The sequence below is a fragment of the Hydra vulgaris genome, chromosome 11 (assembly GCF_038396675.1).
Source record: "Hydra vulgaris chromosome 11, alternate assembly HydraT2T_AEP".
NCBI lineage: Eukaryota > Metazoa > Cnidaria > Hydrozoa > Anthoathecata > Hydridae > Hydra > Hydra vulgaris.
In genome coordinates, this window is record NC_088930.1 from 3,917,138 (window position 1) to 3,937,511 (window position 20,374).

The window sequence follows — 20,374 nt, forward strand, 5'->3', positions numbered from 1 at the left end:
TAAAATCTTTGATTTCAAGAATTTAAGGTAAAACCATTACAAGAAAATTTTTTCGGTAAATAAAATTTTGGTAATAAAGAATCATACACTATTTTTAAGTCTCTAACAACATAGATGTTCTAGGAGATACTTCTTATCATCACTACAAAAAGTCTTACAGTAGCAAAGTGTTGATACTTACAGTAGCAAAGTGTTAATACTTACAAGTAAAAAGAAAAGTTACATTTCTTTTCATTTATTACAAAATCCAGTCAGAAATCAGTCAAACTACTTCAAACTTCAGTTATAACTTGTAGTATTTGAAATGTTTATTACTGATTATTATTTTTTAACTACTGTCAGTTTAGGTGTTTAAAAAATTAAAGTTGATAATAATAATCAATTAGAGTTTGTTCGTTTAGACTTTGATGCATTCACACATACAATTACTGTATACACATTTAGTTAAACAAATTCATTCAATTCAATGGGTCATTCCATGCCAAATGGACCAAAATTTTAGGATTTCATTATGGGCTACCTCAGATTCGGATGAAATTTGGTGGATTAGTTTATATCAATGAGAAAAGCATATCTGAAAATTTCAGCATAAAATCTTTTGTGGTTTATGAGATCATTTGACATTTCTGATTTTTCTAAAAATAAAAACTTTTTAGTGAAAACACATTTTGTTTATACTTTAAAACTTTTAAAAACAAAATTTCAGACTTTTAGTTTTTTTATTGAATACAACTCTAGACTTACTCTAGTTAAACTTTGATATAAAATCTTTGAATTTTACATTTTATCCATAATGCCTACTTAAAAAACCTAAACAATTATTTGCAAAAGTAAAATTGATGGCTCAAAATACAAAACCTGCAGTTTAAGAAGTGAAAAGAAATATTTTTTTAGTTTTTATAAACTTTGATATAAAATTTTTGAATTTTACATTTTATCCATAATGCCTACTTAAAAAATTATTTGCAAATGTAAAATTGATAGCTCAAAATACAAAACCTGCAGTTTAAGAAGTGAAAAGAAATATTTTTTAGTTTCTATAAATTAGGCTTACAAATTTTTAGAAATTTACTGATAAGATACAATTTAGTAAAAAATTATGGTCTCCTAAAAATGATTGCAGCTAAAACTTAAGAAACATTCACTTCAAACCACTGGTAACCTAGGATCAAGACTGATTTTTATAAGAATTTTTTTTTGATTTAACTGACTTAATAGAATTTATTACAGTGATTTTAGAAAAAAAAATTGGATACTCATGGGAAATTTACAAAATCAGTTCAATGAAATTTGCGCAAAATGTTCTAAAAACTATAAAAATAGAGTTATTTATTATTATACTTCATTATTTATAAGTATACTTCAATTCGTATTATGTATTGTAATACAAAGTATGTATATATGTAAAAGATTTTATACATTTTATGCAAAATTTTATCTTTAAAAGTTCAATGAGCAACTGGTATATGCTATGAACTATCAGGTATCTTATAGCGACATAACAACACTATTTTCTTGTATGGACAATGAATTAATGAAAGTTTCTCAATGGTTTAAATCAAACAAACTTTCTCTTAATATTGAAAAAACAAAATGGTCTCTTTTTCATTTTATCTCTACAAAACGCCTACTTCCAATCAAGCTTCCTCCTCTTCTTATTGATGACGTTCTAATTAAGAGAGCAACATGTACAAATTTTTTAGGAGTTTCAATTGATGAAAATCTCACATGGAAAAAACATATCAAAACATTACCTGCTAATTTTCGAAAAGTATAGGTATATTATATAAAGTAAGAAGCATGTTAAATAAACATATTTTACTCAACTGTACCACTTATTCATTGCCACATAAACTATGCGAATGCGGCTTGGGGTAGTGTTAATAAAAGTAAATTAGAACCTCTTCATTGCCAACAGAAACATGCTGCACGTCTTATTAATTTTAAAGACCGTTTTTCACATGCTAAGCCTCTTTTTATTGAAATGAATATTTTAAACATATTTCGACTAAATATTTTTAATGTACGTGTGTTTTATGTTTAAATGTAAAACTCGTACAGCTCCGGTTTCTTTTCACAATTTATATTCCTTAAAAGAAAAAAATAAATATAATTTAAGAAATGATAATTTCCTTTTTCAACCAGTTTTCAAAACCAATTTAGGGAAGTTTTGTATTTCTTTTCGAGCGGCGTTTTTATGGAACAGTATAGTTTTGAAACATTTTGATTTTTCTTACAACTGGAACTTTTTCGCAATTAAAAGGAAGTTAAAAAAATCATTCTCTTTATCGAAAACATACTTATATATTTTTAAATTTAGTTGTTTTGATTTATTTATGTTTTTACAAATTCTTATATAAAAAATATTTATATGACTATATACTTGTATATTTAAAATTTGTTTTATTAATTTTATTTTTGTGTATCATGTTAATTTAATTTATACATTTTATACCTATCAAGTCTTGTATTTTAAGTATTTATATAAAACGTTAATTTTTACTTCTAACTTTTGTTTTATAAACTTTATTTGACTGTCTTATTTATTTTATACACATTACAAAATTGTTTCAACAAAATTTGTAATTTTTTATTTATATGCATTCTTCTTTCATTTATTTTATTGTAATAGTTATTGTAAAAAAATAAAAGAACAAAAAAAAATGAAGCTAAAAAAAAAACTGAAATATTACATTTGTACAATAGCATAAACCACATAATTAAATATTAAGCATAGCAAAATATTAAACATAGCAAAATTGTTATGAATTTGGTTCATTTGTTTGAACTGTTATAGCTATTTAGCAAAAATTGATTTTAAAGTATATTTATTAAAAAAGGATCAATGTTTATATTGATTATTTATTACATAATACTTTTTATTACATTATTACGTGTTGACAAGTAAAAATAACTTTTAAAATAACAAGTAAAAATAACTCTGATAACTTGGTATAAGTTGTCATCTGAATTTAAACATGATAATCATTTAAAAGTCAAATAAATTTGGAGAGTATGGAATAGTGAAGGGATTAGAAAAAATGTTACAAAATTTATAGTAATGATATTAAATAGTAAGGTAATTAGACTAAAACTCTTTCTCTTCATTTTTACCTAATAAGTTACTTATAAATTTTATATGCAGTTTTTTTACTATCAAACATTTTAAAGTAAATGTCACAGCAAGTCTGTTGAATTCTTTTTTTGTTCATCAAGATATTTCATGCATCAGACATAAAACTAGGCACACTGTGTAAGGAAAAATGTTCAATTACAATTTTTCTAAGTTTGGGGCAAAAATGTGCATCTAAAAATGTAAATGGACAGGGGAGGGGGAAAGCAGGCTAGGGCTATTTTAAAACTGATTTCAATTCAGATTAATTTCTAGTACTGAAATACTTTTACATATATACATACTTTGTATTACAATATATATAATACAAACTGAAGTACATCAATAGGTCTATTTTTATTGTTTTTAATGCATTTTGTTAGTAAGTCTAGAAGGTTTTCTGAAGTTTGTTCTTAAAATATAGAGCTTCAAAGTATGAACAAAACATGTTTTCGCTACTAAAGTTTTTATTTTTGGAATAATTAGAAATTTCAAATAACCACATCTCATGAACCACAAAATATTTTATGCAGAATTTTTCAGGAAATGCTTTTCTCATTGATATAAACCAACCCACCAATTTTCATCAAAATCTGAGGTGTTCCATGTTGGACTTTGATCCACTTGGCATGAAATGACCCCATTATAACAAATATATTAAATTCATACATGAAATACTTTCAATTAATGATTAAATGTTTATAAACTGTTACTTTGAAATATGTCAATGTAACATATGTCAATGATTTGAAACAATATGTCAATACTCTTAACATGACTGCAAGCAACTACTATATAAGTTGGGAGTTCCAAATGGGTTAAAAATGAGGCGTGCAAACCATTGACATGCAAGGATAAGATAAATAAGTTTTAGAAAAATAAAGATTTTAAGTGCATAAAAGTATGCAAACTAGAGCAACTTAAAAACATAATTTAGATGTAGTTTTATATTATTAACTTGTTTCTCTGCGCAGTGGCCTTGTTCGTCAAGGTTCGTGTCTTGGAGTTAAAGAGTTGAGAGAGGGTTATACCACAAATAAGTAGCCTCCTTGTCTTTAATGGCCTTCTTGGCCTTGTGGAGGTGAATTAACAAAAAAAAAGTTGTCCGTGTTAGGCACTCCAACTGCATTTACAATATGTTTTAGATGTAGTTGTCCAACTACATTTACAATGTTTTTAGACCTTGTTATAAAAATATTTATTTGTCATTTTTCTTTTGCTTTTTATATAAAAATAGGGAGAAAAAAGTTTTGGTTTTAAATGCAGTAGTAAATAGTTTATTTTATTATATTATTTCAGTAGTAAATTCTCTGTTTATTTTAAGTAGTTCATTGTTTTATTCAGACAATAAAATGTATTAAAAATTATGTGTCATAACTATTTTAATGTTTATAACTGTCGTTCAGTTACTAACTGAATGTTAAATTATAAAAAAGAAATTAAAATATATTACAAACTCAATTAAAAGACAATGGAATGTATAAAAAGTTCGTTTTTTCAAAAAATTTTAAAATATTCATTAAGAGTAAAGTTAACTTTTGCTTTTTTGGAATTAAGAGTTTTTTCTGTTTTTTTTATAATAAATGAAAAAAATTAAAAATTCTGTCTTTGATAAGAATTAAAAAAAGCCTTTGATAAGAATTTAGTAATTACACAAATTTTATTTTTGAATGAATGAACTTTTGATCTTTAGCAATTTTATTTTACATAAGGAAAACAAAAAAAAAGTTTTTCAAAAAATTTTGTTTCTCTTCATATTCTTTTCGACTTTAGTAACAATAAAAATAATGATTATAATAACTTAATAAAAGTTTTAATAAGGTATCATTAAGTTAACATAATTATCTTTTTATATAAAAGGCACTTAATGGGATCCTAAGAGACAAATTATTTTAAAGAAAATGTTAGGCTGAATTTTAGACTCGCCTTCTCCATTTTTCTTGGTTCTAGGATTATTTATAATATTTATAATATTGCTGCAATTATTTATAATATATGCTGGATAATTTATTTCATCACAGTATATGATATCATCCTGGATTTTTTTAAGATCTCTTTTTCACTAAATTCTAAAAAATATTTGTAATACAATTAAAAGTAAAACAATATATTTGATTTGTTAGTTGTCAGGGTTATTTTGAAATTAATATATCTTTTATAAAAGATATTTTATATAAAGAAAAAGATTTTATAAAAATATATAAACTTACATATTTTCTTTGTTTTCTTGAAGTAATAATTATTTGTTTGATGAAATGTTTATTTGTTAATAAAATTTGATTAAATACATTAATTTTCCCTAATAGATATTAAATTAGTATAACGCAGTATTACTCTAATTTTGAGGCCCAGCTGTCTTGTTACTTAATGTTATTTTAGTTAGGTTCAAATGTTTTATTTAAATTACTTATATATTTTTTTAACTAATGTTGTTGTTTATTTATAGTTACTTAACATTATATTGTTGTTAATTACAGTTTATTTAGGTATTCACAGTTAATTGTACATAAACTGACTGACTTGAATAGGAAAGAAGCTCAAAACATCCCCCCACCTCTTTTCCTAAAATAAAAAAAAACTTAAACTCTAGGTTCATCACTAATATTGCAATAGGTAATAGTAAATAACTGAGTTAAGTTTGGGGTAAACCAATCTCAGTTATTTACTATTTGCAGTGTCAGGTAAAACCTGACACTGCAAGTCCCAAAGCTATCACAGAGGAGAGATCAGATTCAGGATCAGCTGCCTTTTCTAAGCTTTCAAAAACTGATGATTTTTTGTCAATACTGGAAGATATAGTTGTGTTGTCAGTAAATAGAGCTACTCTAGATGTAAGATTGGCAGAAAGATCCTTAATCTAGGTGAGAAAAAATTCTGAACCAAGGATGGAAAGTTGTGGTACCCCATTACTTGCTGGAAATAAAAAAGTGTTAGTCTTTAAAGATAATTTTGATATTTTGAAGAAGACCAGCATGGCAGACTTTATCAAAATATTTTATGTCAAGAGCAGCAAGGTCCTTGCTTTGTCACTTCCATATAATGCATGAAGTTTTCTGTTGTTTGTCACTTCTATATAATGCATGAAACTTTCTGTTATTTGTCACTTCCATATAATGCATGTAGCTTAATTTCATAGCCAGTTATCCTACTACTGGTAAAATGTAACCCAGTACAACCTGCTTCATGTCCTGCTGCCTTGTAGGATATGCTTTTTTAGGCAAAGGCTCGGAGTAGCCAACTCTAACTTAAAACACCCTCTTGGGGCACTTGGTTGAGTAAAAGGTAGAGATTGTGTCTCGATAAAAATACTTATCTTGGGCAGATGTTAAATGCATCCGGCTACTGTCTTGTAGAATATCTCCAAGGCAAAGACTTAAGGGGTAAACAGATTCTATCTATTCACCAGCATCGCATTCCTTCTTTATCTATTAGGTTGGCGCAATTGTATTTTTAATACATTGTTTCCAGTTTAGGATGTTAATGCTGGATCTTCTTGACTTAATGCATGGGTTTTGCTTGTGTCTCTGTTTTTATGACTAGGCAACTCATTCTATTATCTCCTAAAAAGGGTACAACTCTAAAACTCAGTTTTATGGTTCTGAGGCCGGCTGGTAGTCAAGTTTCCTGAACTCTGTGGTAGCCCTCAAAGAGGCTGATTCATCAACAGCTGTAAAGTATCAGAGTATTAACAGTGCCATGTTGCCCATTGATGGTGTCCCTGTTTGTAATGATGTAATGGTGCAATTGCTTGGGCTTTTAAACAGTATACTGAGTACTGTCTATGCTTTAAGTCAAGTTCTTTAACAAATTTAAAAATGAATAAAGTACCAAAAACTATAAAACACAAAAAACCATTCTTATCACCAAGTCTCTCTAAAGCCTATCAATCACTAATATTCGTGGTCTTTGAAGTAACTTTTCTTCTGTTGAGTCTTATCTTATTAAAGTTCACCAGACCTACTTGCTCTTTGTTAGACTAATTTGAGTTCAGCTGTCTCATCTTGTGATCTTAGTGTTGATGGTTATCTTCCTTTAATTCAATTTAGACTCCTATAGACACATGGTTGGCTTGGGCATTTATATTTGTAAGAGTTAACCCATATGTCGGAAAACTAGGTTTAAATCCACCAACTATTCTTTTATGTAATTTCGTTTAGCACCACCTCACTCTATCGCCTTTCTCTTTGTTTTATATTGCTCTCCTTCATCTCAAGACTGCACTCTTTTTGATGTTATTTCTGATCAAATTGACTAAGCCCTCTCTCTTTATCCATCAGCCAATATTGTTGTTATTGGTGACTTAAATGCTCACCACAATTAATGGCTTGGTTCTAGTGTCAGTTACTCTGCAGGCGTTAAGGCCCACAACTTTTGCCTTTCTCAACCCCTAACTCAAATAGTCAACTTTCCAGACAACCCGAATCACTTACCTTCTCTATTGGACTTTTGTCTTTTTTCTGATCCTAGTCAGTGCTCAGTTTCTCCATATTCACCCTTAGGTGCTTCTGGTCACGGTTTGATCTCTTCAAAGCTATTATCTCATTCTTCTTCATCATCAGAACCCTCTACTTAATTGTATCTCTAACAACTACCTTAAAGCTGACTGGGACTCTTCTTCATAATTTTTTTTGTGATGGTCCTTGGGTAGAAATCTTCTGACTTCCTGCTGATAAATGTGCTTCTAACATTACTTCTTGGATTCAGGCTGGCATAGCATTTTTTATTTTGTCTTGGCGATTCCAAGTCAAGCCTCACTCTCTCGGTTCTCCTCGGTTAACCTCGCATTGTGCTGCTGCAATTTCCGATCGAAACCATCACTTCCATATCTATCAGCAAAACGATTCTCCAGAAAACAGAAGTCTGTTTACTATTGCTAGAAACCATTGTAAAAAGGTTTTGTCTAACGCCAAAGCATACTATTCTCAGGTCATGAAATCTCATATTTCATCTCAAAAAATAGGCTCTCGTGACTTCTGGAGATTCTTTAATAGTATCAATAATAAGGGCAAATCTGTGTTTCCACAACTCTTGTATGGTTCAAACTTTGTCACCTCACCTAAAGACAAAGCTGAAATGTTTGCTAAGAAATTTTCATCAATATCATCTTTTGATTCTACTAGTTAGGTTCTACCTTATATAGCCGTCAAACAGGTTGATCCATTGCTTGACACTCGTATCACTCCAGCTTCTGTATCTATATTGATTTCCTGCTTAGACTCTTCTACAGCTTGTGATCCAGACAACATACCTTTTGTAGTCTTATTCTCAGGAGCTATTGTCTATACTTTCAAAACTATTTAACAAATGCGTATCAAAGTCTTGTTTTCCGGCATGCTGGAAAGCGGCATCTGTTATCCCTATTTTCAAAAATTCTGAAGAGCAATCTGACTCGTCTATTTTCAAAAATTCTGAAGAGCAATATACCGTCCCATTAGTCTTCTTCCTATCATAAACAAGATTTTTAATCTTTATTATAATTAACAATTACAATTAACTTGCTTCTCAGCACAGCGAATTTGTTAGTCAAGGTTCCCGTTTCAGAGTTATAGAGTTGAGTGAGGGTTGTCACCTTAACTAAAAGTAGTTTTCTCGACTGTAGTGGCCTTTATGGCCTTGGGGAGGTGAGTTAAGGTAATAATAGTAATCATAATTAACAAACACTTAATCTCTTATCTTGAATCTAATAACTTACACTCTGATCATCAATATGAATTTTGATCTTCTCGTTTTACAGCTGATTTGCTAACAGTAATAACCGATAGGTTTTATTGTGCATTAGATAGACGTGGAGAGGTTTCTAAAGCTTTTGATAAAGTTTGTAATGCTAGTTTTCTCCATGAGCTTTCTTCTTACGGTGTATCATGTAACATCTTTAAGATTATTGAATCTTTACTTTCCAATTGTAGTATAAAAGTTGTCCCCAATGGACAGCACTCTTCTTCATATCCTGTAACTTCATGAGTATCTCAAGGTATCCTTGGCCCTATACTCTTTTAATTTACATTAAAGATCTTCCAGATTTTTTTTTTTAAACATCTTTGCTTCCAACAAGGCTGCAAGCAACCACTAATTAGAGTTGGAAGTTGCTGGAAAAGAAAAGATGAAAAGATTGTAGAGCAAGATAACAATTGACAGATGACTTCAAGGATTGCAAATTATATGAATTAGGAAAGCAAGATGAAGGAAGCGAATTCCGAAGAAGTGATCTTCGAGGAAAAAAACTAAAAGAATAACAGTTTTTGGAGCACTTAGAAACAGTCACAGAAAATAGATGAGACTTAATTGAATGATGAGTAACACGAGAATGAATTTTAGTAGAGCAGTACCCATTATAGTATCTGTAGAAAAGAGCAAGAGAAGCAACATTGCGACGATGTGGTAATGTTTGGAAGTTGGCTGCAAGAGCAGCTTTAACTATCTTTACAATGTGTTTTTGCACCTTGTCTAAAAAAGAAAGTGCATCATTAGAAGATCCACCCCTGATATGGCAACAGTATTCCATACAAGGCTGGATTTGAGATTTATAGAGATAGAGAATAGAATCCAGAGTAAGAAAGTGTCGAGCTCAATAAAAAGATGCAACCTTAACAGATGCTAATTTCGCAATGGATTTGATATATGGTTTCCAAGAAAGATCGGAAGTAAGAGTTAATCTTAGAAGATAAAGGGTAGATGATTCATCGAGTATATTACCTTTCATAAATATAGGAAGATCTAAATTTTTGCATAAACAAATGGCTGAAAAAATTTGAATTTTATCTGAACTGAAGTTCACCAGCCACTGTAAGCCCCATGCTGTAGCAAAAGTGAGATCCTTTTCAAGCTCAAAAGCCGCTTACAACCAATCAGAGAGTGTTGGCTTCTTATCATGACAAGAATAAATGGTAGTATCATCAGTGAACAATTCCACCTTAGGTGTGAGAATATCTGGAAGATTGTTAATGTAGATTGAAAAAAGTATAGGGCCAAGGATAGAACTTTGAGGAACCCCTGAAGTTACAGAATAAGAAGAAGAGTGCTGTCCACAAGGACAACTTTTATAATATGATTGGAAAATAAGGATTCAAAAATCTTAAAGGTGTTACCAGATGCATGATAAGAAGTAAGCTTATGAAGAAGATCAGCATGCCAAGCTTTTTCAAAAGCTTTAGAAATGTCAAGAGCCTTAACCTTTCCACCTTTGGCGTTAACCTCTTCACCTTTATCTAATGCACGATAATACCTATTGGTTATTACTGTTAGCAAATCAGCTGTAGAACAAGAAGATAGAAATCCATATTAATGATCAGAAAGTAAGTTATTAGATTCAAGATGAAAGATTAAGTGTTTGTTAATTAAAGATTTAAAAACCTTGTTTATGATACGAAGAAGACTAATGGGACGGTAGTCAGACAAATCAGATCGCTCTTCAGATTTTTTGAAAATAGGTATAGCAGGTGCCGCTTTCCAGCAGGCTGGAAAACAAGACTCTGATCAGCACTTGTTGAATAGTTTTGAAAGTATAGACAACAGCTCCGGAGAACACTTCTGCAAGACTGTAGCAGATATGTTGTCCAGGCCACAAGCTGTAGAAGAGTCTGAGCAGAATCACTTTAGATACAGAAGCTGGAGTGATATGAATGTCATGCAATGGATCAACCTGTTTGACATTCTCAAATATTCTCACATCATAAGGTGGCACTGTTCACAGATGATACTACAAATTATTTTTGTCTTAATAAGAAGCCAACAATCTCTTTTTGCTTGGAGGGGACATTTGAGCTTGAAAGGGATCTTATTTCTACTACAGCATGGGGCTCATAGTGGCTTTCGAACTTTAATTCAGATAAAACCTAATTTTTTTCAGCCAATCGTTATCGCAATAATTTAGATCTTCCTATCTTAATGAATGGTAATGTACTCGATGAGTCATCTACCCTTTATCTTCTAGGATTAACTCTTACTTCTGGTCATTCTTGGAAACCATATATCAAGTCCATTGCAAAACTAGCATCTGATAAGGTTGCATTTCTTTATCTTGCTCAACACTTTCTTACTTGGAATTCTATTCTTTATCTCTATAAATTTAAAATCCGTCCTTGTATGGAATACTGTATGGGCAGATCTTCTAATCATGCCCTTTCTCTTTTAGACAAGGATGCATTGTAAACATAGTTTGACTTGCTCTTGTAGCCAACCTCCAACCATTATCACATTGTCGTAATGTTGCTTCTCTTTCTCTTTTCTACAAATACGATAAAGGCACTGCTCTAAAGAGCTAGCTTCTCATGTGCCATCTACTAAAATTCATTTTTGTGTTACTCGTCTTTCAATTAAGTCTTATCTTTTTTCTGTGACTATTCCTAAATGCTCCAAAAACTCTTATTTGTCTAGTTTTTCTCCTCGAGCATTAGTTTTTGGGAATTCGCTACCTTCATCTTTTCCTTATTCATACAATCTGCATTATAATCTTATAAGTTGTCTGTCAATCGTTATTTTGCTCTATAAACTTCATCTTTTCTCTTCCAGTAACTTTCAACTCTAATAGTGGTTGCTTACAGCCTTGTTGGAAGCGAAGATATTGAAAAAAATAAATATATTATGCATGAAACTTCCATATACTGCATGAAACTTTCTGTTGTTTGTCACTTCCATATATTGCATGAAACTTTACAAGTTTACAAATAAGCTTTATAATGGGAGAATTGAAGTCTTCATTAGTTATAAGAAAGTTATTTAACTCAAGATGAGATATTTAATGTTTGTTAATTAAAGATTCAAAGGCCTTGCTAATAATAGAGAGGAGGATTGATTTAAGAGGAGGATTGGAGGATAGTTAGAGTGTTCTTCAGATTTTTTATAAAACTCCAGAGATTACTCTGGGGACTTTTCTTAGTTTTCTTTTTCTTTAGTTATCTCTATATTATATTATTACATTATGTAATAATTTTATACTCTAATTCGATACTTTATTTGTCTTGCATAGTATACTATATCGATTTCATAGTATTGGCTATTACAATGAATTTTAGATTTTTGTTTGTTTTTTATTGTTAAAGCTTTATTGTTTTGTTTAGAGTATGGGAGACAAAAACTTGGAGTTGTGAAAAATGGGGTGATCTTAATGGTACTTGTACTGTAAGTTTGTTTACATATTGTTTTTCTAATATATATATATATATATATATATATATATATATATATATATATATATATATATATATATATATATATATATATATATATATATATATATATATATATATATTGCTTTATTTAGAATGCATGTTGGAGTTCTTGTGGGTCTTTCTTGTTATTCACAGTTGCTAATGAACCATTTATTTATTATTTACATTTTTATAAAAACTCAAGTAAGTTTTTTTGAAGAATTCATATTAATTTAAATGTTATGAAATTTTCAAGTACATTTAAGACATCAAGACAGATATAAAATAAAATTAAAGTTAATATAAATATAAATAACTTTTTTTTTTAAATAGTTTATATAGTTTTTTTAAGTTCTCATTTCAGATTTTATTAAATTTTATGTTTTAAATCAAATTTTATTTTTTTAAAATATAAAAACAAATATTGAAATACCTAATAAATATTTGTGATATTTTTTTGATATTAAGTTATCATACAATACTACCCACAGAATTAAATGGCAAATATAAGTAAAGATGTCTGTTTTCTAAATTAAATTTGATTTTCTGAAATTAATAGAGTCAAATAAATATGATAATAATAAATTCAAAAACAATAACAAATAATAGATTGAAATAATATGAATTAAAAAATAACATTAAGTAATATTAAATGGATATCTTTCTAATATAATATGAATTAAAAAATAACATTTAGTGATGTTAAATAGATGTCTTTCTTGCCATCATCACAATTTTTTTTTCACAATGTTGGAAGTAATGGTTACAATTGGAAAGTTACCATTAACTTTCTAGCAATCAACTTTTCTCCACACAGTGGATTTGTTCGTCAAGGTTCATGTTTCAAAGTTATAGATTTAAGAGAGGGTTGTCACCTCAACTAAAAGTAGTCTCCTTGACTGTAGTATTCTTTATGGCCTTGGGGAGGTTAGTTAAAATAGTAATAGTAATAATTATTAACAAACACTTAATCTCTCATCTTGAATCTAATAACTTACATTCTGATCATCAACTTGGATATCGATCTTTTTGTTCTACTGCTGATTTGTTAACTAATAGGTTTTATCATACATCAGAAAGATGTAGAGAGGTAAGGCTATTGCTCTTGATATTTCTAAAGCCTTTGATAAAGTTTGGCATGCTGGTCATTTCATAAGCACTTTTCTTACAGTGTATCAGGTAACATCTTTAAGATTATTGAATCCTTCCTTACCAAAGTTGTCCTCAATGGACAACAGTCTTCTTCATATTCTGTATCTTCAGGGGTTTCTCAAGGTCCTATCCTTAGCCTTATACTTTTTTTAATTTACAATAACGATCTCCCAGAAATTTTCATAGCTAAAGTGGCATTGTTTGCTGATGATAAACTACCATTTATTCTTGTCTTGATAAAAAGCCAACACTTTATGATTGCTTGGAGGGGGGCATTCAAGCTTGAAAAAGTTCTTGCTTCTGCTACATCATGGGGCTCTCAGAGGCTGATAAACTTTAACTCAGATAAAACTTAATTTTTTTTAAAACAATCTAGAGTTTCCTATTTTTATAAACAGAAATCTACTAGATGAATCATCTACCCTTCTAGGGTTAACTCTTACTTCCAATCTTTCTTGGAAACCATAAATCTAATTGATTGCAAAAGTAGCATCTGCTAAGGTTGCATTTCTTTATCGAGTTCATCACTTTTTTACTCTAGGTTCTATTCTTTATCTCCATATATCTCAAATCTGTCCTTGTATGGAATACTGTTGTCATATCTGGAACAGGTCTTCAAATGATGCCCTATGTTTACAATGTGCTTTTGTACTTTGTCTTTTAGACAAAGTGCAAAAGCACATTGTAAACATAATTGGATTTTACTCTTGCAGCCAACCTTTAACCATTGTCACATCATCATAGTGTTGTTTCTCTTTTTCTTTTCTATAAATACTTTAATGGGTGCTGCTCTATAGAGCTAGCATCTCTTGTGCCATCTGCATAAATTCATTCTTGTGTTACTCGTCATTTAATCAAGTCTAATCCTTTTACTGTGACTGTTCCTAAGTGCTCCAAAATTTCTTATTTGTCAGTCATTTGGAATACCTTTCCTGTTTCTTGTTTTTCTGGTTCATATAATTTATATGATATATGCAATCTTATAAATCGTCTGTTAATCGTAATCTTACTTTATAAACTTCATCTTTTCTCTTTCAGTAACTTCCAATTGTAATAGTGGTTGCTTGCAATCTTGTTGGAAGTGAAGATGGATGATTATCACATGGATTTGCTATTTATTACATTTAAAACTCCTTTATAAAAATGAATAGAAAAACAGTAATTATTTATTTACCATACTTCTTCAAAATTTTTTTCACTAAAATCCAAGTAAAAGATAAGAATGATAAAAATTGTTTTCTAAAATTAAAAACATGAAATGTTGAAAAACATTTTTATAAGTTTTTAATTTTCTTTGCTTTGGAAATAGTGTTTTTGTAAATAAGCTGTTTAATTGTTAAGTTTGTCATTAAAGTTAGTTAGTTCAGTATTAATGGTTTCTTGTTTTATTATTATTATTTTAGTTTTTATTAGTTTGATATTAAAATACAAAAAATAAAAACATTAATAGTTAAAATATATATAACTTTTAATATTTTTATACTTTTATTATTTTAATATTTTTTTTATATTTTAACTAAAAAGCTAAAAAGTTTTTTCTATATACCGCAAGAATGCTATAACGAATGTAAAGCTGCAATTGTGTATATCATTATATATTGCAATAGGAATATTTAAAAGTTTTTTTTGCAAGAGCTAATAAATTATGAACTATTGATTACATAGAAAAACAAATTGAGTTTCTAATTAATATTTTGATGGAAATTGGATATTCTTGGTAACAACTTCTAGATATTGTAAAACATTACAAACCATCCCAACCAAAAAACTGCCAAAAAAATAATTCAAATAATATCATAATACTTTTGTGGGTTCCTAAAGTAAGCATTATTTTTAGATAGATAAGAGTTTCGAAAAAAAGTTGACATAAAAACTTTTTTTCATTTTCGAATCAAAGCTACCTCTAAACAGTTACCCCGATGTTTGCCAACTTTGATGTGAATGTAGTGCTTTTTATTTAGGTGAAAAAGCAGAAAAAAGGTAACACAAATAGCTAAACGTAAAAAAATTGCGACCAAAGTGAAAGCGTCTGTACTGTTGAACATGCACAACATTGCAAAAGTACAATTAATTGGAATAATCCTAAAACAAGTTCAGTCTTAATTAATTATACTAGAAAAATCTGGGAGGCTATTAAAATAGATAGATTACAATGTTGTTACCCAAAAATAAAATACTAAACCAGGATAATGGCAGCCTAGTGATGACTCACCAATGGAAACCTTTTTTTGTTAAATATAAAAAAATTTGTTATATTATGCTCCAGTGACATTATTGTAAGTAACAAATTTATAATCAGGTATAATTGCAATATATATAAAATAACACCAGTAACAGGTTTAAAATAAATTGTAAAAAGTTGTCAATCAATGATACTTTATACCCATCCACTATCTAAAATAAGTATACAATTTGTTTACAAATTTATGTTTATATATTTATATTTTGTGTTATTTAATTTTTACTGTATTTTATTTTGTAGTCAAAATCTAATTTTTTTTTAAAATAGCAAATAAGGAAGACAGTGTTTTAGGATCAGGTGTTGCCTTGAAATGTGCAGATTTATCATCATATTGTTGGTCTGATGAATGCTTCAAACCAAGGTATATTATTTAGTTATCGGCACGATAAAATTAAAACTGCGTTTGGAAAAAAGTTTGCATACCATACAAAAATACGATACAAAATCATTTAATTTTGTCAGGTATAAAAATGGCACTAAACTTTTTAAAGAGATCTGGAAACTATTTTTAAATTTTTAAAGAAATCTGGAAACTATTTTTAAATTTTTAAAGAAATCTGGAAACTATTCAAATATCCAATACAAGCACTAAGATAAATTTATTATTTTTAATAATGATTTGTTTTAAGCTATGTGTTTTAATGTCAGGAAGTAATGTTTTTTTTTTACTATTATTGACTTTTTTATTTTATATTGAAATTAAAGTTTATTGTGATGATATGCTGGTAGTCATGGATCAAATTTGACACTGCTATTATCAATGAAAAATTCTTATTAAACAAAAAAAAATTGAAGTAGTGTCCTAACATTTGTTTTAAAATAAATTTTTAATTTTGCATTTTGATATTGATTTAGTTAAAAGTTCTCATTAAACTTGAAAACTTTCAATGTTATAAAAATTTGTCTTTTTATAACAGTTTTTATTTTTGTATTTTTTAAATAAAATGGCTGAATGAATGTCAATGGCATTACAATTGAAGTTCCATAAAAAGTTGTATTTTTTATAAGTTATTCTATAATATATATATATATATATATATATATATATATATATATATATATATATATATATATATATATATATATATATCTGCATTCATCATTTTTTCATTTAATAAAATATGAATTGTTTAAGACTTGGTGGACTGATATCTCACATGGCTTGGGATCCGACAGATTCTAGATTGGCTGTTTCATTTAAAGGTTTTAAAAGTTATTAACTAATATTTAAAGTATTCTTTAATTTTAAGTTGTTTTTTATATTATACTATATATTATTATATTTCAGTCTTTCAGATGTTGCCTGGCAGGTTGTGCTTATTTACATTGTAAAAAACATTGAAAACGATACAATGATTGATCCAAATTCTTGTTAAAAAAATTCTTGTTAATTTGCTTACCATCTCATTCGTTGCATATTTTGCAGCAAAATGAAAATTAATTCAACAGTTTTGTGCAAGAGCAATTTCAAGTTCAGCAATTTTTCAAAATTCAAATACTAACAAAATTTTATAGCTTTAGGGGAGTTTTAATAAGTTTGAAATTTTATAAGTCTAGGGAACACACATGCAAATAGTCTTTTAGCGTTAAAATACCTGTTTGTTTCGGCATTGGTATTTGCTTTTGTTTGATAACAGTGATTTCAATATCTTTAAATATCTTGAATTGCTGATTCAGGTTGCCTTCAAGTCATCTGGCCTCTAAAGTTCTCAAATCCAAAACTTTTGATCTTTTTTCTTAAGTTTTTTTAGTTCTGATATCATTTTGTTTGCTCTTTGTTGAACCTTTTCTTGTTCATTAATATCTATTGATAAAATTGATACCATGATTGAATAGAAGTGTCTATTTTTTATTATTAATATTTCCTTTACAACCTGCATATTTAACTTGTTTGGCCCATTTTAAATCACTTAATATATAACCATCAATGTCTTTTTCTAGGTTCAACTTTAAATTTGGACTTTTTAATTTTTATTAATGTGTTCTTATTCATAAAATTCAAAAATTTCATTTTCTGAGCCAAAGTGCATAGTTTTACAATATTCAAAATTTAATCCTAATTTCTATTTTGTGGACCATTTGTAAAGTTTATTTAGTCATTTTGAAACACTTTTGAATCATTTCAAGAAGAAATAGGTGCTATTATCTTACTATTATCAGCATATCACCAAACTTCATTAATTTAATTCTGGTAAATCATTTATAAATATAAAAAAATGACCTAGAATAGATAGGTGCACTACTCAGTATACCAATCCAGTCAGTCACACTTTTACCCTTAGTCACTCGCTGTTTTCTGTTAGCTAAGAAACAGACAATAGACACTAGATGGCTACCAGAAATACCAGAAGTAAGTATCTTGGGTAATAACTTTTTATACTATTAAAAGCATTTTTAAAGTCTATATACAGTACCTATGGATATTCCTTTATGATATGCATTTGTTAAAATATTATTGAAAAAAATGTTGCAATAATTCATTGATTCAAAGTAGGTATTCTAATACTAATTTTTTATTTAAGTCTTTTCAAAAGTTTTTTCAAAATTTTATTCTGTTTTAGTTAATTTGTCATCCCAGTCCAGATTATGTTTATTCAAAGCCATAGTTTGTTTTTAGTTTTTATTTTATGTTTTAATTCTGAAGAAACCCATTTATTTTGTTCCTTTATTTTTGGTTATTAAATTTTGGGATTAATTGTTCAATTGCAAAATTGTAATTGTATAAAAATAAATCATACATTTCATTGATTGATTTGTATTTAAATTCAATTTCCCAATCCACATTTTCTTTTTAATGTAATTGAATCAATTTCTTATGTTCCTTAGAAAACTTTGGTTCGTTCATTACAGTACTTTAATAGTTGATGGCCATTATTCTCTGAAGGAGCTTACTGAAATCATTTTTCTAAGCTCTTGAATATTAGTTTGCTTTTCAAAATGTTGGCTCACATACACATTGAAATAGAAAACATTCTTCAAGACATTTCTTTAAATGTGAAATTTTACTTTTACTTATATATACTTGATTTAATATTTACTTATAATCATTACTTATATATACTTAAAAAAAGTATATTTAAGTATACAGCCCTTGGAAGGAAGCCCTCGTTTGAGGTTGGCAAAAAACTGCTGTCCTCGTTTCTATGTTTTATGGTAAGACCTTTGTATCATTTTTTTTTCGCCTACCCAATGCTATCCTCTAAAAGTTTGAGGTTGACAAATTATTGCCAACCTCATTTTTCCTAATTCCGAGGGTTGAGTATATATTTTTTAAAGTATTGTACTTTGCTATATTTTAAATGATATATGTTACTAGTAAAAAAAATTATTACATATTAGTATTGTTTAAATCACAAAAAGTATGGGTTTTTTATATGATATAGTGCCTTTTTTATAACTTAGTGTCCTAACAGTTTTCATTAATGTTTTAAAGTTCTACAATTTTGTGATTATTTGTTACATGGGGGAGGAATATTTGAATTTTTTGAGCAATTTTTTTTAGTTTCAAATCTAGAAACACCTTTGTTTTGATTAATAGAATGCCTAGCAAAACATAAACCCTCAGTTGATATATGTACACTTGACTGTGGCTATTCCGATATTACTTAAATTGGAATTGACTTTTTAAATTGACTTGAATTTAATAAAATTAACTTTTCAAACTGACTTTTAGTAGAGTAATGTAGACTACACTGCATTTACAGCTTTATAAATCGTGATAAAGATGTGGCAGAATATATAGTGATGTCCATGACACTACACTAACTTATTACTAATGAAGTTATTTAAATTATATTTTTATCAAAAATTATATATCTTTGGAGGTTATTTTTTCATTAAGTCACTGTTAATTTGTGCAAATTTATATGGACTTATAGTAGCACAAAAAATAATGTACACTCTACTTTCCCCATACCTACTTAAGTCAGTTAATGTATGTAACTACACTTTGATTACGGCTATATTTTATATACGTGTTGATGCACTTATTCTGTAAAACTTCGAAAAATATAAACAATTAATATAAATATTAATAAACAACTATGTGCACATGAAGCTACTTTGAAATAAAACACCATAACCAAAAAAAAAAAAAAAAAAAAATTGAAGGAAAAGTTAAACCTGCTCCCTAGTCAGCCACGCCTCCTAATTAAAACTTTTAAAATTTTTTTTGCCCACAAATGCTATTTTTACTGAAGGCTTATTATTTGTAGGCGTATAAAAATAATTTTCAAAGTAATAGTTAAAATTTATATGCATTGAAATGTGTTTATTAGTTAGCTAAAGAAAATTATGGTATTTGTTAAATATGGTATAAGTTAAATTAAAATATGGTATAAGTTAAAAATTGCTTGTACTTGAGTAAAATTTCATGTAGCAGTACTTTTACTTGAGTACATATCTTTGCTACTTTTCTCACCACTGTTTAAGATTGAAATTCATTATCAGTCGCTGACAAAAAAAAATTATTGTAATAAAAAAAGCTGTATTCTTTCTGATAAATAAAAGTATCTTCAGCATTATCCATTTTGATTTTATGAACAATGTTTCCAGCAATATAAACATCATTAAACAATGTATTCAGCAATATAAACAATTTGCTGTATTGTTTCATCAACTCTTTCAAGTCATTTAGTAATTTTGTCAAAAATCTCACTCACTTAATTTTTCATAATTCCTTAAGTCCCATATTCGATCTCCAAAACATCCCTGATAGGACCG

The 20,374-nt window shown here is 28.2% G+C and overlaps 1 protein-coding gene across 1 annotated transcript in view; it reads left to right on the plus strand.

Moving 5' to 3' along the window:
• The window catches only part of LOC101234878 (aladin), a 68,737-nt gene that overhangs the window by 22,060 nt on the left and 26,303 nt on the right, over positions 1-20,374 (plus strand). The window contains exons 11-14 of the mRNA XM_065809832.1: positions 12,169-12,229; positions 12,372-12,462; positions 15,920-16,013; positions 16,788-16,855. Of these exons, the coding sequence (XP_065665904.1) occupies positions 12,169-12,229; positions 12,372-12,462; positions 15,920-16,013; positions 16,788-16,855 (314 nt within the window). The remainder of the gene's footprint in view (positions 1-12,168; positions 12,230-12,371; positions 12,463-15,919; positions 16,014-16,787; positions 16,856-20,374) is intronic.